The sequence below is a fragment of the Oncorhynchus gorbuscha genome, linkage group LG10 (genome assembly GCF_021184085.1).
Source record: "Oncorhynchus gorbuscha isolate QuinsamMale2020 ecotype Even-year linkage group LG10, OgorEven_v1.0, whole genome shotgun sequence".
Classification (NCBI taxonomy): domain Eukaryota; kingdom Metazoa; phylum Chordata; class Actinopteri; order Salmoniformes; family Salmonidae; genus Oncorhynchus; species Oncorhynchus gorbuscha.
In genome coordinates this window covers 78,751,241-78,775,559 of record NC_060182.1, presented here as the reverse complement: position 1 = coordinate 78,775,559, position 24,319 = coordinate 78,751,241, and the positions used below count along the sequence as shown (strand labels likewise).

Genomic DNA, 24,319 nt, shown 5'->3' with positions numbered 1-24,319 from the left:
GAAAAGAGGAAGATGCAGGGTGGTATGGTAGCATCTATAACAATATTGTAGGCCTTTATGGAGAACAGGGTTATGTTGAGGAGGAGGAGGATATACTTATAGCTGAGGATGAAGAGGATAAAGATATCAGCCTTCAGTCAGAAACAGAGTCACAGTCTGTGTTCTCATCCATGTTTGACACTCTGGTATCACCGTTTCAGGCCGATACAACTAACAATGATAAAAATGCCCAAAGTGATGAGGTACCAGATATAAAACCGGCAGAAGCAGATGGAGATACAGAGACCTCCCTTACATCTCAGACGGCTATCCCATATGATTCTACTGAGGCTTCTGTAGGTAGGAAGGATGATAATGATGGTAATGACAGCAATGAGGTTCCACATCCCCCTCCATTAGATATAGATACGGTTCAGAGTGCCAATAAAATACTTGAAACTAGCAAGTATATGTCTTTGTCCCACGACCCTCAATTACAAGACACAGACAGAATAGTGAATATTGAAGTTGATCCTGAAAAAGCTATAGCTGAGATGGAAGTTGTTGATCAAGAGGAATTTCCCTCCTCTGATCATTCCAAGAAGTGGCACGTTGAGACCGATCCCATAGATAACACAGGGTTTATAAACATTATCCTTGACCCAGTGTTAGACTCAACTATACTAAATGCTGACACTACAAGTAACAATCTTTTATCTGCTAAAGGTAATGATGATGGGGGACGTTATATTGTGGACAAAGCATCTGAGAGAGAGGAAGCAGATTCAACTAATGAAGTTACTGAGACAGAGGGGATAGAACAAAAGAAAATAGTTGAAGTTGAGAGAGACCACAGGGATGAAGCTACTTTCTCTACACATGCCTTTGAATATACACAGAGCAATTCCGGACCCAATGCTAAAATTGAAATGTATCCTGACAGCTCAGATCTAGTTCCCCCTGAGACAGTAACAGGAAATGAACAGAGACAGACAGAAATCCTTGAGGAGGCAGACACAGAAAACATGTTAGTGGAAGATTTCATTCATGTCCACTGGGTGTCCCATGAATCTCAAAAAGACAGTGACGAGAAAAATGTCCTGAATGATAGATCTGGGATGACGGATGACCAGACGACAGCAAATGAGGACAGTAATCTGCCGCTAAATGACAGAAATCATACAGAGGACAGTAATGAAATGCTGGAGGCATTCAAACAGCTACTTGGAAATAGCAAGTATATGTCTTTGTCCCACAACCCTCAATTACAGGACACAACCGGAATAGTGAATCTTGAAGATGATCGTGAAAAATCTATAGCTGAGATCAATGAAAATGATGAGCACAATTCTGCAGGTAGATTAGAGCTAGATGATGTCACTACTAATGAACCTGTCAGTTCCCAAGGAGGTGTAGAGCCAAAGCAATTAGTGTCGGACCCCAAACCAGACAATGAAGAGGATGTGAAAATATCAACTGTGCTCCCCGAAGCGCTTTTGCATGATAGTGATGAGAATGCCCTTAATCACCATCAAGAGAGTCCTGCTGCTGACATTGCTGAAAATAGCCTGGATGATGTTGAGACTGATCATTCAGTTGGTCAGGATGCTTTAGAAGGATCAGGGATTCCAAATCTCTCTGATTCGATTCCTATTCAGACAAAAGCAGAAACACTGACAGAGGAGCTACCTAATGTATCAGAGGATACATCTGTAATGCATGATGAGGTGGAGGACATTGACATTGACACTACAGGTATTGAAGTGGTATCCTCCAATCAGAAAGGAGACGACAGTATTCTAGTGCCTCAGAGCCCAACAGAAGAGGACAATGGGGACAGAGTAGGGATGCTATATAGTCAGACAAGCATGCCAGGTACAGAGGATGCTTCAGTGCTGGAGGAGGTCACACAGACACCTGACCCCCATCTGCATGATGCCCAGGACCCTCACATAGCTGAACTTATCCTGAACTTATCTTTAGTTGAACCGGTCAGAGTTGATCCAGTCATTGAAAATGTATCAGGAGAGGAAATACATCATTTGATTACCTCAAGTGGGGATGAGGAAAGTAAGGACAAGAATGAGAATACATTAGAGGTACCAGATAAGAATGTTAATTTTGGAGACAAAGATTCAGTTTTGCTGAAAGACTGGTTATCTTCTAACTATGAGGAAAGTAATTCCAATGTAATGGAAGTTGTTGATCAAGAGGAATTTTCCTCCTCTGATCATTTCAAGGAGTGGCACGTTGAGGCCGATCCTGTAGATAACATAGGGATGATAAACATTACCCTTGACCCAGTGTTAGACTCAACTATACGAAATGCTGACACTACAAGTAACAATCTTCTATCTGATAAAGGTAATGATGATGGGGGACGATATATTGTGGACAAAGCATCTGAGAGAGAGGAAGCAGATTCAACTAAAGAAGTTACTGAGACAGAGGGGATAGAACCAGGGAAAATAGTTGAAGTTGAGAGAGACCATGGGGATCAAGCAATTCTCCCTACACATGTCTTTGAAAATACACAGAGCAGTTCCGAACCTGATGCTAAAATTGAAATGTATCCTGACAGCTCAGAGCTAGTTCCCCCTGAGACAGAAATTGGAAATGAACAACGACAGACAGAAATCCTTGAGGAGGCAAACACAGAAAACATGTCAGTAGAAGATTTCATTCATGTCCACAGGGAGTCCCATGAATCTCAAAAAGACAGTGATGAGAAAAACGTCCCAAATGATAGATCTGGGATGACGAGTGACCAGACGACAGCAATTGAGGACAATAATCTGCCGCTAGATGACAGGAATCACATCTCATCAGTCAGTAGTAGGGAAGTACATTCAAAAGGGACCAAAGGATTGTATAATGAGATCACTCTAGAAAACGAGAGAGCACAGGAATTAGGCCTACAGAATAGGGAAACCAATGATGGACGAAATAGCTTTGATCAGTCACATGCAGTTAGTCAGCTTTCCCCCACTGATGAAGCTTATGATGTCATTACTCAATCAGAGAGAACAATAGACCATGATACATTGTATTCAGGTGAGAATTTCCTCTCAGACAGTTGGTCTAATTATCAAGAAGCAACAGATGTAAAGAGCACAATTAGTGATGAAGATAGGCAGCAGGATTTTGAAAACGTGGACGTGATTGAGAAGGTTGATTTTGAGAAAATCAGTTATAGGGATATTGAATCTATTCACAATGGTGAAAGAGAGGGTGAGACTTTCACTTCTCACAGCGAACCCCCTGAAAAGCAAGACATGCCATCAGATCAGATAGTAGGCCTAGACCCCACTGAAGAAGAATTTGTGAACAAATCAACTTCTCACAATGAACCCCTTGAAAATCAAGACATGCCATCTGACCAGTATTCAGTAGGGCCCCCCCAAGAGGAAATTACAGACACACCAGTCAACAAGGGTACTAGGAGTTTCTTTGAAAATGCAATGGACTTTTTGATCCCAAGCACTGACTCCAAAGACTTAGAAGACCCAGAACCAAAGGGGCAAGAAGAGGAGGAACAAGAACCCCCACCTGATCTTCCTTACCTGGACCTCCATGAACCAGAACCACAGTCTCAGTCAACCACAGTAGAAGACTCGGTGAAAGCTACAGCATTTTTGAAAGAATACAAGAATATCCTAAAGCAAATCAGCACAGAAGAAATAACTACTTTGTTGGACATGTTTGGGAAGCATAAATTCCTGTGGCTTGACTACAGCCTAGGAAGCTCAGAGACTTTTACTGATGGCCAAGATGGTGATAATGACCTAGCTATTATATCAGACTTTGAAAGGCTCCTGCAGTATCACATTGATGAGACAAAAACTCCATCTGGTGGAGTACTGGAGGATGAAGACCAATCCAGAAAATTTGTGTCATTACGAAAACTAGAAATACTCTTGTCAAACATAAAAAACAGATTCACCCAAGTGAAAGCACCTGTCAGTATAAAAGACAATCAAGGTACTACTCAAGTAGTATGAGAAACATTTATTGATTTTGGTTGCATGTCTCTTCCATGTCTTTTGCATGTCAATATTGAAAAGGTTAGCAGTTGTCAAAGTGTTATATCTGACAACCATTTATTGACAAGGTCTTACATGTTTTTTAAATGATTTGGTATCATAATGTCTATATGTTATCCAGCAGAAACAGACAAGACAAACTGCATCAATGATGATTGTTTCACTCACAATGAAAACGAAGACCTAACCAACCTGAAAGGAGAACATTTATCTGGGGAGGGAGACATCCAAACCCCAACACTAACAGACAAATGTAATGCATTTATGTCCATTCTTAAAAATAACATACTAATTATATAGATTAAAATAGTTCCATCTGTGGCTGGTAAAAATATATGATCAATTATTATGACACTCACTATTGTGTTATGTATACCTTTTAAATATATTTAACAGATAAACCTGAGCCTGCAGTGATGGAATATCTTTTTTCTTCTGCACGTCAAGTCACTGGTGATGCTGTTGCTCATATGCTGACAGTTAAGGCTCTTCTAAAATGGCTCACTGTACAGGTAAGAAAGTTATATGACTACTATATCCCCCTTGTAATCTGTTGAGATTAAATTAGCTAAACAGCCCATACATTTAGAATGATTGGACTACACTATGGATGTCTCCATCATCCTCAATAGAATGTCATATTTTTTCATGATAGGGAACTTCGGTTGTGGCATTGGACTTAGACAAATACAGCACAATACACACATGACAATAATCATTGACTAGATAGCTGGAAAAGCTGGTCCTTTAAAACCTCTGGTATGTGTCTCTGGTATGCAACATGTCATCTGCACTACCCCTATGAGTCATCCAACACTTTGAAGAGTTGTAGTTGGCCCTGGCTTCGGTGACAAGGCTTTTCCCCGCACTATGGTAATGCAATAATAACATGAGGACTTTAAATTGAGAATACAAATGGAAGTTCAGGATGTTGACCAGGTAAGTAAAGGGTAGTGTTTTGGACACTGGGGACAGCACTGAAAAGCTACAGGAAAGGTCAACACCCAACCAACAACAACTTGGCCTACTCTGATAGGGCAAGGCAGTTGACAGTAGAGGGACTTTGGTGACAATCTGTCTCAGCTGGAGAAAAAGATCAATTTTTCCTTGACTATTTAAGAATAGGGATGGAGGTTGACTAATATGTGTTGTTTTCCCACAATTTACATGTTTCGTCAGGTTCAGTGTTACTTTAAATACGCCTCAGTCTGCCAGTGTGGCGTTCTACGATTGGTGACGTTGAGAATATACCAACTCAACGTTAGGCCGGAAGTGGGAGTGTTGTAACAATTACAAATAACTATTTTGATTGAAAAGTCAGATAACATATATTATTGTGTATGATTACGATTATATAAATCAATAAATATTCGTTTTAGGGAAAAATAACCGAAAGTGAGTCGTTTAAGTGAATTTGGCGTGCATAAAATAGCCACAACCTCCACCGTACGTTTCAGCGTCATGACGTTACCCGCTACTACTATCAGGTCCAAGTAACAGCTGAGCATTCGTTTTTTCAATGTTAGCTAACATAATCCTGACAATAATATTTCAATGAAATATTCGACAAATGGAAGATCAAACAAGTGGCGAGACAGTCGCTACTCAAGTGACTGATTTCAAAATGACAGCAAGGACCTATTACACTATTGCCTTGGAGAAAGCGAACGATGTGAGTCACGTGTCGTTATATCTTACATTAACTTGGACCCATCACTGCTAAAAACATCAACTGGTGTTATCAAGCAAACTAGCCAACTAACGTTACTACATCATTTAATTCGTCAGAAAAGGCTTATCTAGCCAACGTCTCGTGTCTTGTTGGCTATGAGAGCACTGTTGCCTGGTAAGCTAGCTAAATACTTAGCTAGATAACTAGCTAACGGTTGTAGTTAGCTATCTATCTAAGTAGCTGGCTAGCGTGTTGAGGCTCCTAAAAGCATTGACAATCACTTTACGTTTGAACTGTCATGTATCCACAATCCAGGGCCTGAAACAAAAATCTATAGCAGCTCTATAATGATAATAAGTCATTTCTCTGATTTAGTTGATACTTTTTCAAAATTAGTATTATTATTTTTTTTTCCTACCTAGGTCCTGTCATCCCTTCCTGATGACATAAAGCCAGGTCCTGACCTGTATGGACTGCCATGGGAAGCAGTCATCGTCACTGCCTTACTGGGGTTGGGCACCCTCCTATTGTTCAGCTGCAGGTTCTACCAATGTGTAAGTTGTCTGATATTATTATCAGCATGCAAGTATAGGGATGAACAACCACGTTCTTTATTTTGATTGGAGAGTGACCAAGCTCACAAAATTGTTCCATTGTTTCCACAGATAAAGAGCAGACTGTATTCAAGCAAAGAGAGGCGGATGGGCCTGAAGGTGGCTGAACTATTAGATGAAAAGTGCAAAGTCCTTGAGACTTTGAGTGAGGTTCAACGAAATGTGAGGCCTATGTCAAATAAACCTTTGTGTGACTGACTAGATTTTCAAACTATTCAATGCAATTCCCTTTGAAATTACATGTTTTGTATGGACCTGTGTGTTATGAATGCCTTTGCTACTGTTTGTTTATTTATGTACCTTTTCAGTATGAAGAACTGGAAACTGCCCTGCGGAATAGTGGTGTTTTGGCTCATGTCGCAGAGAGGGAGAATCTGGAGGTAAGACAGAGATACTACATGGTATGATTGTTCTCAATACTGAAGAGACATTCCCATATATCACAGCTAAGTAACACTGCCAAGTGGTATAAAAGGACTTGGTGTGCGTGCGACTTTCAAGTCCCAGTAAAACTATAATGGTGTCCTCCTCAGGTGATGTCCCAGAGGCTGAAACAGTCAAATACACAGCTTGGAAATGATATAGAAAAGTTAAAGGAGGACCTGAATATCCAAAGAGCGAGGAGGTTGCAGCAGGAGGAGACAGTGCGTTTGACTTAAGACTTTTTTCTCATCCCCTTTTTCTGTGTTTTGATGTTTATGCTTTGACATGTTTCAGCTATTGTTATTATTTTCCTCTTTGCTCTCATATTTCAGTTTGTTTTTGAGATATGGTGTTATATGCAATTCTTCAGATTGCAGATATGCAGGAAACCTTGAAAACCTTAGAAGAAGAAGCCAGGGACCTCAAGTCCCAGACAGAACAGGTAAAGTCTGATGTCCCCATTACAATGTTATATATTATGAACAAAATGTTAATTGTAATTCCTTCCCATAATGCATTTTAAATCTGACACAGTCAGAGCCAGGTTAGATGTAACTCATTCTGTTAAAATTTCAGGCACAGACAACCCTGAAAATATTTGACATGAACAGTGAAAGGAATCAGAATAATCTGGAGGCAGCAAAAGAAGAGAAGGTGTTGCTCCAGGAGAAAAATGGCCAGGTATGTAAACTGACATCTAAAATGTCAATTTTCATCTATATCTAGGCCTATTCACAAATCAGAGCCATAGATACAGTATCTATGTGGGTGGCTCTGTCACTAATAGTGGTGTATACTCCAGTTCCATATCAGCCTTTGTTGCCATTAATGCAAAACAAAGCATTTGAAGTTTCTTGTTACACAAAGAGCCTGTATGGGTTGTCCTGAACAGAAAGCAGAACGAGTCCTATAGTCTGGTGGGGTCCTCACCCTCTCCCCTCTTCCCACAGCTGGTCCAGGAGGCAGAGGGCTGGGGGGAGCGGATGAGTGAGCTGGAGGAGGAGATGAGGATGTGTGAGAGCTCCTACACTGGAATGCTGCAGGATGCTACCAACAAAGATGAGCGCATTAAGGTTTGCATTCATATTACTGCACTGGCAAAAACCACATGCAGTAAGATGTCTAAAACAAATATTTGTGTACCGTGCCCTGTACTGGAAAAACCAGTCAACACCCACTATGAAGATTACTTGGGGTTTCAACTGACCATAAGTTAAACACCCTAAATGGCTCAACCTATTTGAGGCTATGATAATCTTCATAATGGAAATCCTTTATTGCTTGTTATTTAATTATAATTTGTATGTACTGTGTTTTGTTGTGTGTGTGTGTATATATATATGTGTGTATGTATATGTGTATATATATAAAACACTGAAACATACACATATATATATATGTATATATGTATATATGTGACGGGAAATCTTAATACGACAGCATACAATGACATTGTAGACAATTCTATGCTTCCATCTTTGTGGCAACAGTTTGGGGAAGGTCCTTTCCTGTCCAGCATAATGCACAAAGTGAGGTCCATACAGAAATGCTTTGTCAAGATCAGTGTGGAAGAACTTTACTGGCCTGTACAGAGCCCTAACCTCAATCCCATCAAACACATTTTGGATGAATTGAAACAAGAGTGGAGGCTGTTAGAGCAGCAAAGGGGGGGTCCAACTCCACGTTAACGCCCATGATTTTGGAATGAGGTGTTCAACAAGCAGGTGTCAAAGTGCTTTTGGACATGTAGTGTGTGTTCTGTTGCAAGTATAAAACACACAAAGTTCTCAAGACTAAAATAAAGTTTTGAGTTTGAGTGGTAAAGCCTTCTCTCTCCATCAGTCCTTGACAGACTGCCTGTTGAAGATGAAGGACTGGGACTCAGTGCTGGAGGACGGTGCCAACAGAGAGGAGAGGAGTGGGACACAAGGGACAGAGAATGAAGAAGGACAAGGTGAGATTATCTTGCTGTACACAAGGCTGACCCCATTTTATTTATTTTTATTTAACCAGGTAGGCCAGTTGAGAACAAGTTCTCATTTACAACTGCAACCTGGCCAAGATAAATGAAGGCAGTGCGACATAAACAACAGAGTTACACATGGAATAAACAAACGTATAGTCAATAACACAATATAAAAAAATCTATGTACAGTGTGTGCAAATGAGGTAAGGCAATAAATAGGCTGTCGTGGCGAAGTAATTACAATCTAGCAATGAAACACTGGAGTGATAGATGTGCAGAAGAGAAATGTGCAAGTAGAGATACTTGGTGCAAAGGAGCAAAATAAATAACAGTATGGGGATGAGGTAGTTTGATGGGATATTTACAGATGGACTTTTTTTATTTTTTACCTTTATTTAACCAGGCAAGTCAGTTAAGAACAAATTCTTATTTTCAATGACAGCCTAGGAACAGTGGGTCAACTGCCTGTTCAGGGGCAGAACGACAGATTTGTACCTTGTCAGCTCAGGGGTTTGAACTTGCAACCTTCCGGTTACTAGTCCAACGCTCTAACCACTAGGCTACCCTGCCGCCCCGTACAGGTCAATGATCTGTGAGCTGCTCTGACAGCTGATGCATAAAGTTAGTGAGGGAGATATGAGTCTCCAGCTTCAGTGATTTTTGTAATTCGTTCAAGTCATTGTCAGCAGAGAACTGTAAGGAAAGGAGGAATTGGCTTTGGAGGTATCGTGACATTGTATTAGTTAATGTGACGACTGCTCATCGAATGATTAAATGTTTCTAATTGCGTGATTAACTGAATCAAGCGATTATTAACTCATTAACCTTGGGCACCATGGGAAAATTAGTTTTATTGAGTTTCTATTTCCCAAATCAACAAAGAATATCTTTCACAACAGCCGCTAATTAACCAGTTACCTCTACAGTCTCGTTCTGAACGTCGCATAATCCGGGAATCTGCACGGACCCGGGTCTCACCAATGAGTTCGTACCACACCAATCTTAGTTGAGTATTTATTTACTAGAAAGCTAAAATGATGATAAGATACACAAAAACACATTCTAGGCTATTGATTAGGACTTAGTGTAACGGGCCAACACACTATGGCGCGTGTTACCCAAAATGGGGATTTAAAAGAGAGCGAAAAAGAAAGTACACGAGAGACCTATACATTTGGGTGAATTTGTCAACTATGCTTATTCTTAGCCTTGCCCCCAAACTGCCGCTCTTATGGGTCAGAATATAATGATGTAATTCCGTGGATTCTCCGAGTGGACCGTTCAGGCTGCTCAATGACTCACTTCTCCGGTGCAACTCTGGTCGTCCTCACGATGTCAGTGTCCTTTTGGCTTCGGAGTCTGTTCCCTCACCCTTGTTCTGGAAGGGCTCCTCTGAGGACAGACAGCTCAGCGCTCACAGCGTAGGAATGAAGCTGTGTAGATGACATGATTCGATGGGAGGTGGTGGTTCGACTTCAATTCACCCTCTTAGACACAGCTACTCATCCGTAGCTTGGGTAGAAAATTATTATTTTTTTCTTCAAACTTGTGTTGTGTTTTGGGTTCGTTGACTTTTTAGACCTTGGGTCACTTAGTCTTATCTGTAAATTCTTCACTCACAGGTTTTATACCCTCGGGTCAGAAGTGGGCGTAACCGCCTTTAGGGAAATTCTCTGGGCGTACCAAGTTAAGAGGCAAGGTCTAGATTTGACTCAAATCCAATTTTAGACAATTAACTTCACATTTCATCTTTACCAAAACATTCTCTTTGATTTGGACATTTTCCATACAACGTACAATGTATTAACATCAAACATATACTAGGTAAACTGTTGACGTTACAATGTTTTCGTAATAACGTCGCCTATTAATAACAAAACAAAAATGACATACATTTTCATATTCCATCTATTGTCATGACTACCATTGTGGCTGACGGAAACCATTGTTCCAAAGTCCCTTTATTTCATGTTAAGGTGCTCCATAGTAACAGGACAAAAGGAATTTGTCTGTGGCCTAAGATTTACCAGGGGCGTGAGGGGTCATAAAAACCCCACATCTTCAGACTCCTAGATCTCTCCTCTGTTGGGGTTGAGAGATAATCTGTAGGGTTGTGGTCTCCTGTAACCTGACCTGATCAGGACAGTCATGACAATGGTGACCAGTGAAATATACCTGCTGGAGCGCGTGCTGCTATGGTGACCAGTGAGCTGAGCTAAGACTGGGCTTTACCTAGCAAAGACTTGTAGATGACCTGGAGCCAATGGGTTTGGTGACGAATCTGATGTGAGGGCCGGCCAACGAGAGCATACAGGTCGCAGTGGTGGGTAGTATATGGGGCTTTGGTGACAAAACGGGTGGCACTGTGTTAGACTGCATCCAATTTGCTGAGTAGAGTGTTGGAGGCTATTTTTGGCTTATTTGTTTGTATTTTTTGGTCCACAGATAACGATCAACGACGAAGAATACAGAAACTCATTCATGCAGCCAAGGTATGTCTTCTCTTCAACAACTGAAATTATTGCTTAAACAACTCTTATCAGCGATAAATGGAAGATATGAGACTCTTTTTTTTTTTTCTTTTTCTCTTTAGATGAATGCAGACTTGAAGTCGGTGGATGAAGACAAGGACAGGGTGTTTGCTAAGCTAGCAGATGAAGTCAAGGCCAAGGAGGACCTCCAAGGTAAGCAGAGTAGTCAGCTGTTCAATAGTAATTCCTCTGATCACGGTGGGTAACAAAACAACGTTTGTTTTATAATGTACATAAATGTAGTTCTATTGAAAGACGCTTCAATAGCTGTTTTCATGATAACAGACCATTTTTACATTTTGGTCATTTAGCAGATGCTCTTATCCAGAGCGACTTACAGTTAGTGCATTAATATTAAGATAGCTAGGTGAGAACCACATTGCAGTCATAGTAAGTAAACGTTTTCCTCAATGAAGTAGCTATTTAGCAAAGTCAGTGCAAGTAAGAAAAGCCAAATACTAGGTTTAGTTCAAGAAAAGCGAGGGTGTTTTGGGAATAATCCAGATGTAAAGACAAATGGTCGGTTTCCCAGACACAGATTAAAGGGATATTTAGCATTACTAGTAGATACCGATAGACTTCCAGTTATTGCATCAAAGCTAGTTAGCATTGGGTCGTGAAACTACCTCTAACTTCCTTCATACTGGACAGAGATTACATAAAACTGGTATCCACAAATTCATCTGACTTTGGGGAAGTCGATTTAAAGGGCCTCATTACCAAAATCCCAAAGTATCCCTTTGAGCCTAGACCTGGACTTAACAGCTTTACTGTTGTGTTGCAGAGGGGATTAAGAAACTGGAGAATGAGAAGGCCTCTCTGCAGACAGACAGTGAGAAGTACACGGGCCAGGTGCAGACACTCCAGCAGAAACTGCAGATCATGACAGAGATGTACCAGGAGAATGAGCTCAAACTACACAGGTACTGTACGGGAGCCACACCAACGCTCACCCAAATGCACAGCTTCATCTATAAACATTTCAAATCAAATAACATTTTATTGATCACATACACGTGACTGGCAGATGTTATTGCGGTTGTAGCGCAATTCTTGTGCTTCTATCTCTGACAGTGAAGTAATATCTAACAAGTAATATAAATGAAATTACACAACATATACACACATTAAGTAGGAATGAATTAAGACTATATACATATGGACGAGCGACGTCAGAGCTGAACTGATACAGTAGAATAGTATAGAAAAACAGTATATACATATGAGATGAGTAATGCAAGATATATAAGAATTAAGTGTCTAAGATACCGTAGAATAGTATAGAATACAGTGGGGCAAAAAAATATTGTCAGCCACCAATTGTGCAAGTTCTCCCACTTAAAAAGATGAGATGTGATTTTTCTGGATTTTTTTTCTTCTCATTTTGTCTGTCATAGTTGAAGTGTACCTATGATGAAAATTATAGGCCTCATCTTTTTAAGTGGGAGAACTTGCACAATTGGTGGCTGACTAAATACTTTTTTGCCCCACTGTACATATGAGATGTGTAATGCTAGATATGTAAAACATTATTCAAGTGACTAGTGTTCCATTCCTTAAAGTGACCAGTGATTCCTAGTCTATGCCTATAGGCAGCAGTCTCTAATGTGCTAGTGATGGCTGTTAGAAGCTGTTTTTCAGTCTCTCGGTCCCAGCTTTGATGCACCTGTACTGACCTCGCCCTCTGGATGATAGCGGGGTGAACGGGCAGTGGCTTCGGGTGGTTGATGTCCTTGATGATATTTTTGGCCTTCCTTACTCCCCGTTCATAAATGTAGAACCAAGAAACCGATATAGCCCTTGGTTCACTCCAGACCTGACTGCCCTTGACCAGCACAAAAACATCCTGTGGCGTACTGCATTAGCATCGAATATCCCCCACGATATGCAACTTTTCAGGGAACTTAGGAAACAATATACACAGGCAGTATGGAAAGCAATAGACAAGTTCTGGGACAATATAACAAGTTCTGGGACACTGTAAAGTCCATGGAGAATAAGAGCACCTCCTCCAGCTGCCCACTGCACTGAGGCTAGGAAACACTGTCACCACCGATTAAATCCACAACAATTGAGAATTTCAATAAGCATTTTTCTACAGCTGGCCATGCTTTCCACCTGGCTACCCTACCCCGGTCCAAACAGCCCTGCACCCCCCACAGCCTCTTGCCCAAGCCTCCCACATTTCTCCTTCACCCAAATCCAGATAGCTGATGCTCTGAAAGAGCTGCAAAATCTGGACCCCTACAAATCAGCTGGCTAGACAATCTGGACCCTCTCTTTCTAAAATTATCTGCTGAAATTGTTGCAATCCCTATTACTAGCCTGTTCAACCTCTCTTTCGTATCGTCTGAGATCCCCAAAGATTGGAAAGCTGCCGCGGTCATCCCCCTCTTCGAAGGGGAGACACTCTAGACCCGAACTGCTACAGACCTACATCTAACCTACCCTGCCTTTTCTAAGGTCTTCGAAAGCCAAGTTAACAAATCCCACCATCCCTTCTCCGCTATGCAATCTGGTTTCTGAGCTGGTCATGGGGGCACCTCCGCCGCGCTCAAGGTCCTAAACGATATTATAACCGCCATCGATAAGAGACAATACTATGCAGCTGTATTCATCGACCTGGCCAAGGCTTTTGACTCTGTCAATCACCACATTCTTATCGGCAGTCTCAATTGCCTTGGTTTCTCAAATGACTGCCTCGCCTGGTTCACCAACGACTTTCTGATTAGAGTTCAGTGTGTCAAATTGGAGGGCCTGTTGTCTGGACCTCTGGCAGTCTCTATGGGGGTGACACAGGGTTCAATTCTCGGGCTGACTCTCTTCTCTGTATACATCAATGATGTCACTCTTGCTGCTGGTGATTCTCTGATCCATCTCTACGCAGACGACACCATTCTGTATACTTCTGGCCCTTCTTTGGACACTGTGTTAACTAACCTCCAGACAAGATTCAATGCCATACAACTTTCCTTCCGTGGCCTCCATCTGCTCTTAAATGCAAGTAAAACTAAATGCATGCTCTTCAACCGATCGCTGCCCGCCCGTCCAGCATCACTACTCTGGACGTTTCCAACTTAGAATATGTGGACAAATACCTAGGTGTCTGGTTAGACTGTAAACTCTCCTTCCAGACTCACATTAAGCATCTCCAATCCAACATTTTATTTAGATTCGGCTTCTAATTTCGCAACAAAGCATCCTTCACTCATGCTGCCAAACATACCCTCGTAAAAACTGACCATCCTACCGATCCTTGCCTTCAGAGGTGTCATTTACAAAATAGCCTTCAACACTCTACTCAGCAAATTGGATGCAGTCTAACACGGTGCCATCCGTTTTGTCACCAAAGCCCCATATACTACCCACCACTGCGACCTGTATGCTCTCGTTGGCTGGCCCTTGCTTCATGTTTGTCGCCAAACTCACTGGCTCCAGGTCATCTATAAGTCACCATAGCAGCACCCACCAGTAGCACACGCTCCAGCAGGTATATTTCACTGGTCACACCCAAAGGCAATTCCTCCTTTGGCCGCCTTTCCTTCCAGTTCTCTGCTGTCAATGACTAGAACGAACTGCAAAAATCACTGAATCTGGAGACCCATATCTCCCTCACTAAATTTAAGCACCAGCATTCAGAGCAGCTCACAGATGACTGCACCTGTACATAGCCCATCTGTAAATAGCCCATCCTCACTACCTCATCCCCATACGGTTATTTTATTTATTTTGCACCTTTGCACCCCAGTATCTCTACTTGCACATTCATCTTCTGCACATCTATCACTCCAGTGTTTAATTGGTATAAGGTAATTATTTTGCCACTATGGCCTGTTTATTGCCTTTCCTACCTCATTTGCACACACTGTATATATACTTTTTCTATTGTATTACTGACTGTTTGTTTATTCCATGTGTAACTCTGTTTGCCACACTGCTTTGCTTTATCTTGGCCAGGTCGCAGTTGTAAATGAGAACTTGTTCTCAACTAGCCTAACTAAAAGGTGAAATAAAACAGGGACAATGGTGGCCATCTTTAAGCACCAGCCAGCTGATCTGCACATGCTCTGAGGACGTGGCTAGGGATGCCGTCTGGGTGGGTCAAGTGTGGCAGGGAAGGTTGAGGTGATATGATCCTTGACTAGTCTCTCGGCCACAGAGAAGGAAAGCCCACATTCAAGGTTTCACTAATTAGAGTGGGGCTATTGAACTGTACTATGCCTGATAATATCTGTCTGATACTGGGTGTTCTCCCTTGGTGTCAGGATGTTGACTGTGGAGGAGAGGGAGCGTCTTCAGAAGGATGAGAAGCTGACCAAGGCTGACAAGAGCATCACCCTGGCCGTGGAGGAGCTCAACAGCTACAGGTCAGTTTCTGCATGGTTTTTGCCTTAGCACTAGACCGCTGATTCCAATAACTCATCTAACTTTGATTATTTGAATCAGCTGTGAAGTGCTAGGGCAAGAACCCAAAGCGTGAACCCAGAGGGAGTTCATGTCAATCAAATAGATCCAATGTGTTCTGAGACTCCACTTTGCGGGGTGTTTTTGTTGTGAGTGCTTGTCTCAGGGTGCAGTTTTCACACATACAGGCAAAGGGCACAAGACCTGGAGGATGAGCTGGAGAAGACTAACCAGGCCTACAAAACCCAGGTGGGAGATCTGACACTGTTGTATCATAAGAGACTGGAGGAGGGCAAAAACATTCACCATGTGCAATGATGATGTATGGCCAATAACTCATTTAATTCTCTTTCCATCTTTCAGATAACTTCTCAGGAAAAGAAGGCACACAATAACTGGGTAAGTACATAGTTGCATCATACATACACTATGGAGCACACCTCAGGCAACTCATCTGTAATTTCTGTTGTCTGCATTGTAGCTAGCAGCACGAGGTGCTGACCGCGACCTGGCTGAAGTTAAAAGAGAGAATGCACACCTCAGGCAGAAGTAAGTACTAAAGAATACTTTTCTATTGAAGTCAGTTTCACCAGACATGGCAGTTGTCGCTACAAAATAGTATTTCCCTGTAGTGAGAAGTATTCTCCAGCTGTGGTTTGTCTCCATGCAGATTGACTGATACTCAGTTCAAGCTGGATGTTGTGGAGAAAGACCCCTATACTCTGGACAACATGGACCGACCTCTGTTCAGAGGTGAGTCTCTAATAAACCTCTCTAACTGGAATAATATCTTCTCCTAAATCTCAGCTCGCCCGGTAACCCCTACTCCATACATTGAGAGGGTTGGATAGGGGGAAGCAATATGGTGACAATCCAAATGCAAGATGAAGTTAACACAACTGCTTATAGCATAAGACTGGTTATGGGCGACAGGTAGCCTAGCGGTTAGGACAGTTGGACCAGTAATTGAAAGGTCGCTGGTCTAAATCCCGAGCTCACTAGGTGAAACATCTGTCAATGTGCCCTTGAGCAAGGCACTTAACCCTAATTGCTTCAGGGTCACCATCAATAATGGCTGATCCGTGGCTCTGTAATATGCAAAAAATACACATTTCCAATTCATACATGCACTTGTACATGTGTGAAATAGCACAGATGTAAGCACCCACCTAATTATTATTTGTATAATATCATCCTCTCAGATCTACAGGAGTGCATCAAATGTTATTTGTCACATGCTTCATAAAAACAGGTGTAGACTAACTGTGAAATTCTTACTTACAGGCCCTTCCCAACAATGCAGAGAAAAAGAATAACAAATACACAATGAGTAATGATAACTTGGCTATCATTTAAAATCTATATACACTGGGTACCAGTACTGTGTTGATGTGCAGGGGTATGAGGTAATTGAGGTATATATGTACAGTGTATCTGGAAAGTATTCAGACCCCTAGACTTTATCCACATTTTGTTACGTTACAGCCTTATTCTTTGATTGGTGAGGGGAAAAAACCTATTCAATCTACACACAATACCGCATAATGAGAAAGCATTTCTTTTTTTGTGCAAATTCATACATTTCAAATGGGAATATCAAATTTTATAAGTATTCAGAGTCTATACTCAGTACATTGAAGCACCTTTGGCAGCGGTTACATCCTTGAGTCTTCTTGGGGATGAAGCTATAAGCTTGGCTCATCTGTATTTGGGGAGTTTCTCCCATTCTTCTTTGCAGATCATATCATGCTCTGTCAGGTTGGATGGGGAGCATCGCTGCAGAGCTATTTTCAGGTCTCTCCAGAGATGTTTGATCGGGTTCAAGTCCAGACTCTGGCTGGGCCACTCAAGGACATTGAGACTTTTCCCGAAGCCACTCGTGCATTGTCTTGGCTGTGTGCTTAGGGTTTTGTACTTTTGGAAGGTGAACCTTTGCCCCAGTCTGAGGTCCTGAGTGCTCTGGAGCAGGTTTTCATCTTTCCGTTCATCTTTCCCTCCATCCTGACTAGTCTCCCAGTCCCTGCCCCTGAAAAACATCCCCACAGCATGATACTGCCACCACAATGCTTCACTGTAGGGATGGTGCCAGGTTTCCTCGAGGCTTGGCATTCAGGACAAAAATTTAAATCTTTGTTTCATCAGACCAAAGAATCTTGTTGCTCATGGTCTTGAGTCCTTTAGGTGCTTTTTGGCAAACACCAAGCAGGCTGTCATGTGTCTTTTACTGAGGAGTGGCTTCTGTCTGGCCACTCTACCATAAAGGCCTGATTGGTGGAGTGCTGCAGAGAGGGTTGTCATTCTGAAAGGTTCTCATCTCCACAGAGGAACTCTGGAGCTCTCTTACCATCGGGTTCTTGGTCTCCTCCTTGACCAAGGCCCTTCTCCCCCGATTGCTCAGTTTGGCCAGGCGGCCAAACTTCTTCCATTTTAAGAATGATGGAGGCCACTGTGTCATTGGTGACCTTCACTGCTGCAGAATGTTTTTGGTACCCATCTACGGACAATTCCTTCGACCTCATGGCTTGGTTTTTGCTCTGACTTGCACTGTCAACTGTGGGAGCTTATATACGGGTGTGTGCCTTTCCAAATCATGTCCAATCAATTGAATTGACCACAGGTGGACTCAAATCAAGTTGTAGAAACATCCCAAGGATGATCAATGGAAACAGAATATACCTGAGCTTGATTTTGAGGCTCATAGCAAAGGGTCTGAATACTTGTATAAACATATTTTTAAAAAAAATTCTAAACCTGTTTTCACTCTGTCATTATGGGGTATTGTATGTAGATGATAAATTGTAATGTAATCCATTATAGAAAAATGCTTTAATGTAACAAAATGTGGAGAAAGTCAAGAGGTCTGCGTACTTTCCCACTGTACATGTAGGTAGGGGTAAAGTGACTAGGCAACAGGATAGTTGGCCAGTAGCAGTCAAAGAGTTAGTGCAAAAAGGTTCAATGCAGATAGTTAGTCCTTATAGCTACTGGTTAACTATTTAGATGTCTTATGGCTTGCCTATCATGTTCTGGGTGTTGATTTAGAATTTCTGTCATTATTCTGTATGTTGAACCATATGTCCCTCCCTGTCCTGCAGGTGAAAGGTCACCGTATGGGCCCTCCCCCCTACATCGCCCCGCCTCTGAGAACAGAGCCTTCCTGTCTCCGCCTACCCTGATGGATGGCCCACTCCGCCTCTCTCCAAACTTCCCCCCCATGGGACCAGGAGGCAGAGGTGACCTCTCCAGTCCACGCCAATGCACTGCAGGCCTGGGTCATTCCGGTCATACAATAACACCACAGCTGAATTTACATGTCCTGTGACGTGTGCCCTTTTACCATCAGTGCCATGTTATACTCCTTGGAATGGCGTGTTATGAGTTTATATTTAGCATAAATATTTTTACCTTTGTATTTAGTACCAATTTCCTATGTGCCATGGCCTTGTAAAAAGGACATTAAGAAAAATGATCTGCAGGATAATTTAAATCATTCAATGATATTAGAGTTTTGATTTTATAGTCTTCTTATTGACTAAAACAATGCTGAAAACCTGTTCTTAAGCACATAATACAAATGTGTACCAAGTCTTGATTGGCTAGAAGATTGGCACAACATCTGTTAAAGATGCTTATCTTTATAGTCTAAATTGCCTTGGCAGTGAGCATGCACCAGCAAGATGGATATACTGCAGCAGCATAGCATTTCCTATCACCTACAGTGAGGGGAGTGTGATCTTTGCACATGTTTTGGTCTTGTCATCCATGCTTCATGAACTCATTGACATTATGTTGGCTCTCCCTTTCTCACTCACCAACCACTCCCACATATCTCACCTCTTTCTCATATACTCTTTGTCATGCTTTCTCTTTCTGCCCTCCCTTTTTCTCTCCACCCCCACCCCCCACCCCTTTCTCTCTCCCCCATAACCAGTATCCCGAGGCCTGTTAGATCCACCTGGTGGGGTGGACTCTGATCGTAGTGGTGGTCCTCACTCTGACAGCGGCTCGATATCTCCCACCTGGGAGAGGGATCGCAGGGGCCCACCTATACACCCTCCAGGTACAGTGATGACCACCTGCTATCGCCCCCCCTATGATCTCAGGCAGCAGCCGCTCCAATCACAATAGACAGAAGTTATTCTATCCTTCTGATATTCAAATCTTCTAGTCTACTCTTTGACACATTCATTTGTTTTTTTAATATCAGCCCTAAAGGGTTTGTTCTTTATTTACTTCAGTATGTTTTACCATCTTTCTACGTAAAGAGGCCCTGACTTTCTTTTGGGTTTTAGATAACTCACTCTAACCTGATTACTAATTATGTTTATTAACCAACTCAGATTTGTTCACAGCAAAATATTTCCCCTCAGTTGGGTTACTATTTAAATTTGACAGTGAAGTCTACATCTGTTGTATTTGACATGTGACAAATACATTTTTATATTATTTGATTGTGGTGCTGTAGTGTGGTCAGCCGGCCCTGTGAAAGGTTTGAGATTATGTCTTTTGGTTGTCAGTCTGTGAGGCATAGGTCAGTGAGTGTATGGCTACTATTTGTCCAGTACTGATGTGGTCGGTTGTCGTAGTTCCAGCCTAATCTCTGTCTGAGTCATGTGACAGGACCACAGAGATGGGCAGAGTCAGCAGGTTGGGCACACTGACTGCAGACCACTGCATTGAGGAGCCTGAGCCTCCACTGGTTTGTTCTAGAGTTTTCCCCCACCCACACTTTGGCCTTTGTCACTTGGGCCCCTACGCTACTCTAACCCAAGTCTGGCCTCAGCCTGGTTTGAGATGTCTAATATTCACTTGAGTTAGGAACTATTATTTATTTAGTTGAGTTATCATGGGGGAGCAATTAGCATGTGGCATCACTGTATTTTGATTATACATTGACAATTCCATCATGCCCACCCTGCCTACTACTGTCACTGTTTGGATGTGTACTAACTCAATGCATCATGATTTAAATGTGTGCTTGTTTTTTGTTTCTGATATGATGGAGAGGCTTTTGCTTTTTGCTCCAATCCCCTTTGGACCAGTGGAGGCTGCTAAAGGGAGGATGGCTCATAATAATGGCTAGAATGGAGCGAATGGAATGTCATTAAACACATAGAAACCATGTGTTTGATATTATTCTGCTCCAGCCATTACCATGAGCCTTTCCAATTAAGGTGACACCAACCTCCTGTGCTTTGTACACTTCTGACTGTGTGATCCCCTCCTTCGGCTCAGCTGGTCTAAATAAATCTGATGACACAGTGCTCTCTCTCTCTTTTTTTCCCCTCATAAAGGGTATATGTATCTAGACACAGGCCTTCCCTACAGGAGACCTCTGCCCGGAGCCCTTCCTATGGGCCCCCTTCCACCCAGGGGCCCCGGTCCTGCTGAGCCCCACAGCTTTGGCCACCAACCTGGTGAGAACCTTCCTTTCTAACATGTATTACAGGACCATAGATTTAGTTTTAAAATGTCTGAGATTATTTCTGTGTCTGCACTATAGCCACTCTGTCAAATTAACTTCAAAAAGGTGTTTGTGCTAGGTGTATGTAACTAAAGTGATTAAATATATTTCGAAGACAGGATCTTTAATGCTGACGTGATTCAGACCGATCTCCTTCGTCAGCAGTGAATAGTAGGAGTGTCGATGATTAGTATACCCCTGAAGAACAATCCAATGTTAGAGAATGGGCAGGATATTGTGCCTAATCTGGAAACTCCCTTGGTTTAATAGAGTTAAGCTTATAGCATTATCGAGGCATGAATGAGCCCTCTTCATCAAATAAACCCACCAAAGACGGAAGTGGATCTAGCTAGGTCATGAGTTTTTTTCTCTTGTTCTTGCAGACTCGTCATTTATGGGAAACAGTATGGGTCCTGGTGAAAATGAAAGAGATGTAAGTTTTCTCACCCTTCTACTAACAATAGGGGTCCAATCATGCACTCTCTCTTTCTCATGTTTATATATAACTAATTTTCCCATGGGGATAATAGTGTTGTACCACTACAGTGCCCTCCATCATTATTGGGTATTTGAAATGTGTTCCCTCAGTCCCATCTGTCAGCACCTGGAGATCTGCGAGACATGAGGATGGGACCTCCTCTCTTAGTACCCCCTGGTATGGGTCCCCTCCCACCCATGGACCACAGGGACCCTTACTTTGCACGCAAAGGCCCTTACGGACCTCCAGACTTTTTCTCCCCACGAGGTCCAGCCCCCATGGGCAGTAAGTATGCTGTTTTCCCTACATAATAAAGGCATTACGGGCGGCGCAAGGCACTGCATCAGTGCTAGCTGTGCCACTAGAGATTCTGGGTTTGAGTCCAGGCTCTGTTGCTGCCGGCCGCGACCGGGAGACCCCATCGGGCGGCGCACAATTGGCCCAGCGTCGTCCGGGTTAGGGGAGGGTTTGGCCTTGTCCCATCATGCATTAGCGACTCTTGTGGCGGGCTGGGCGCAGAGCACACTGACACGGTCACCAGATGTACGGTGTTTCCTCCGAAACATTGGTGCGGCTGGCTTCCAGTTTAAGTGGACATTGCGACAAGAAGCAGTGCGGCTTGGTTGTGTTGTGTTTTGGAGGATACACCGCTCTCGACCTTCATCTCTCCCGAGTCCGTACAGCAGTTGCAGCGACAAGACTGTAACTACCAATTGGGGAGAAAAGAGGGTATATTAAAAACAGACATTTATAATGCATTTAAACTGCAGGTTAAGTAGTATTACATGTTTTTATGTCATTTGTTTCTATTAAGTTTTGGGTGGGAGATGATTGTCATTCCATACATGATTTGCTACATCTTGCAGATTAAATGTCTCTGCCTTCATACTGTTAGACTGACTAAATGTAATCCTTTCCCCCGTAGTGCGAGGACCACCTCCCCCAGGAATGTTCGGGCGAGTCCCCCCTCCACCACCGCAGCATATGGGGTACCCTCCCATGAGACCCCACCCAGACAGTTTTCCCCCTGGACCCCCTCCAAGGCCCTCCCCACCTGGCAGTGAAGTGTCTTCTGACCAATCTCCCTCTCCACATGATGTCATCTGAGCCATCTCTCGCTCTCTCTCTCTCTGTGCGGGAGAAACTCTCTTGGCCCACTTCCTGTGTGAAACTTAATTTCCTGTTGTTGTGATAGTAGTGAGCGACTGAGTGTGTGTTCAGGGACTGTTTCCTGAAGTGTAACTTCAACATTCATGACTCTTTCTCCCTTTTCTAGAGGCTGGGAGTGGAATTGTTTCCCCCACAGTCTGTTGCACACACAAACATAGATCACTGTGTCTTAGGACTTAATGAGTGAACAATACAGTACCACTAGGAGTACTGAGCGATCATTTATGTAACAATTTTTTTGTAGATTCACATAGCTGTATGAGTCATAATACTCATAAAACCTAGCAGTCAAACAGGGAATTGTTTCCAGTTGTTTTTCCAACTGTTTCTCCCATAGGGGATTTTAGAAACACTTAAAATGGATGAATTGAGGCAAAGGTAAGAATCTATTAAAGATCTAATTTTCACTAAATGTATACTAAACAAAAATATGAACACAACATGCAAGAATTCCACATGACTGGGAATATTGATATGCAACTGTTGGACATAGTTACCTTAAAAGGGCTTCCCGATCATGTCATGGTATTTCTGTGCATTCAAATTGCGATTGATAAAATGCTATTTTGCTTATGCTTACCCATACCAAAACCAAGTTCACAACATAAACATCAGCAAACTGATCACCCACATGACACCATACACATGGTCTGCGGATGCCAAATTCTCTAAAACAGCGGAGGCGGCTTACTGGTGAGAAATTATCTTGAAATAGCTTTGGTGGGCATTCCAATTGAACGCTCCCTCAACTGTGGCATGTGACAACTGCACATTTTAGAGTGGCCTTCTATTGTCCAATGATAATGCTGTTTAATCAACTTCTTGATATGACATCTTGGCAGAGGAGAAATGCTCACTAACATGTGTGCAAAACATTTGAGAGAAATAAGCTTTTTGTACATATGGAGAATTTCAGGGGTCTTATTTCAGCTCGTGAAACATGGGCCTAAACACTTGTTGCGTTTTATATTTTTCAGTGCAGTAATAAATTGGATACATTTCTGTAAACTGTCTTGAGAAAGTTTTAAATTGACCTTACCTGTTGGCAAAGGTGTCACCAAAAAATGATGTTCGGGGGCTTGCCATGTCTAGTAATTAGCATTTTTGAATCTGAATAAAGAGCCGACTGTCTCCTTTGTCCAAGAGAGTTATCAAAATGTCACGCCAGGGTAAGCCTACACAGCCCTTAAGTGTTTCTGAAATCCCTACAGGAAAAGTGGGAAAATGATTTCTCTGATCACTAGGTGTTATGGGTCTGATGATTCTAGCTATGTGAATCTGCCTTGTTCGGAGTGGCGACTTGGACTAACTTGAAGAGTGCGTTTGCTTGTATTGTTAAGATTGATTTAAAAGGCCGTTATGTCCCTTGCATTCTTGACATGGGTATAGAGATTGAAGGAATTGTCTATAACTTTTTAGCATTGAGGTCTTGACCGTCCATAGTTTGATCATTAAAGGTCATGGAATATGAGACTTATTGTAAAAATGTAAAATGTTATGCTCAAGTAATTCAATTGTTGCTGTTGTAATGTTCATATAGTATCAAATGTTTCATTAAAAATGACATTGGTCCTA

The 24,319-nt window shown here is 42.3% G+C and overlaps 1 protein-coding gene across 11 annotated transcripts in view; it reads left to right on the top strand.

Annotated features, from left to right (window-relative positions):
• Nucleotides 1-24,319, top strand: part of ctage5 (CTAGE family, member 5) — a 25,998-nt gene extending 1,679 nt beyond the window's left edge. For 2 of the 11 annotated variants that reach the window (XM_046367173.1, XM_046367171.1), the window contains exons 5-28: nucleotides 4,147-4,275; nucleotides 4,419-4,534; nucleotides 6,117-6,248; nucleotides 6,360-6,470; nucleotides 6,617-6,688; nucleotides 6,842-6,952; nucleotides 7,102-7,173; nucleotides 7,308-7,412; nucleotides 7,682-7,804; nucleotides 8,574-8,685; nucleotides 11,143-11,189; nucleotides 11,291-11,381; nucleotides 12,013-12,151; nucleotides 15,494-15,595; nucleotides 15,821-15,881; nucleotides 15,996-16,031; nucleotides 16,114-16,181; nucleotides 16,303-16,385; nucleotides 18,728-18,865; nucleotides 19,564-19,692; nucleotides 20,927-21,049; nucleotides 21,480-21,529; nucleotides 21,685-21,859; nucleotides 22,500-24,319. In XM_046367173.1, coding sequence (XP_046223129.1) covers nucleotides 4,147-4,275; nucleotides 4,419-4,534; nucleotides 6,117-6,248; nucleotides 6,360-6,470; nucleotides 6,617-6,688; nucleotides 6,842-6,952; nucleotides 7,102-7,173; nucleotides 7,308-7,412; nucleotides 7,682-7,804; nucleotides 8,574-8,685; nucleotides 11,143-11,189; nucleotides 11,291-11,381; nucleotides 12,013-12,151; nucleotides 15,494-15,595; nucleotides 15,821-15,881; nucleotides 15,996-16,031; nucleotides 16,114-16,181; nucleotides 16,303-16,385; nucleotides 18,728-18,865; nucleotides 19,564-19,692; nucleotides 20,927-21,049; nucleotides 21,480-21,529; nucleotides 21,685-21,859; nucleotides 22,500-22,681 — 2,507 coding nt within the window. In that variant the 3' untranslated portion in view covers nucleotides 22,682-24,319. Of the gene's footprint in view, nucleotides 1-5; nucleotides 3,961-4,143; nucleotides 4,276-4,418; nucleotides 4,535-4,844; nucleotides 4,962-5,483; nucleotides 5,695-6,116; nucleotides 6,249-6,359; nucleotides 6,471-6,616; nucleotides 6,689-6,841; nucleotides 6,953-7,101; nucleotides 7,174-7,307; nucleotides 7,413-7,681; nucleotides 7,805-8,573; nucleotides 8,686-11,142; nucleotides 11,190-11,290; nucleotides 11,382-12,012; nucleotides 12,152-15,493; nucleotides 15,596-15,820; nucleotides 15,882-15,995; nucleotides 16,032-16,113; nucleotides 16,182-16,302; nucleotides 16,386-18,727; nucleotides 18,866-19,563; nucleotides 19,693-20,926; nucleotides 21,050-21,479; nucleotides 21,530-21,684; nucleotides 21,860-22,499 lie in introns of those variants that run through there. The other 9 variants (XM_046367172.1, XM_046367169.1, XM_046367167.1 and 6 more) reach the window with 8 other exon arrangements.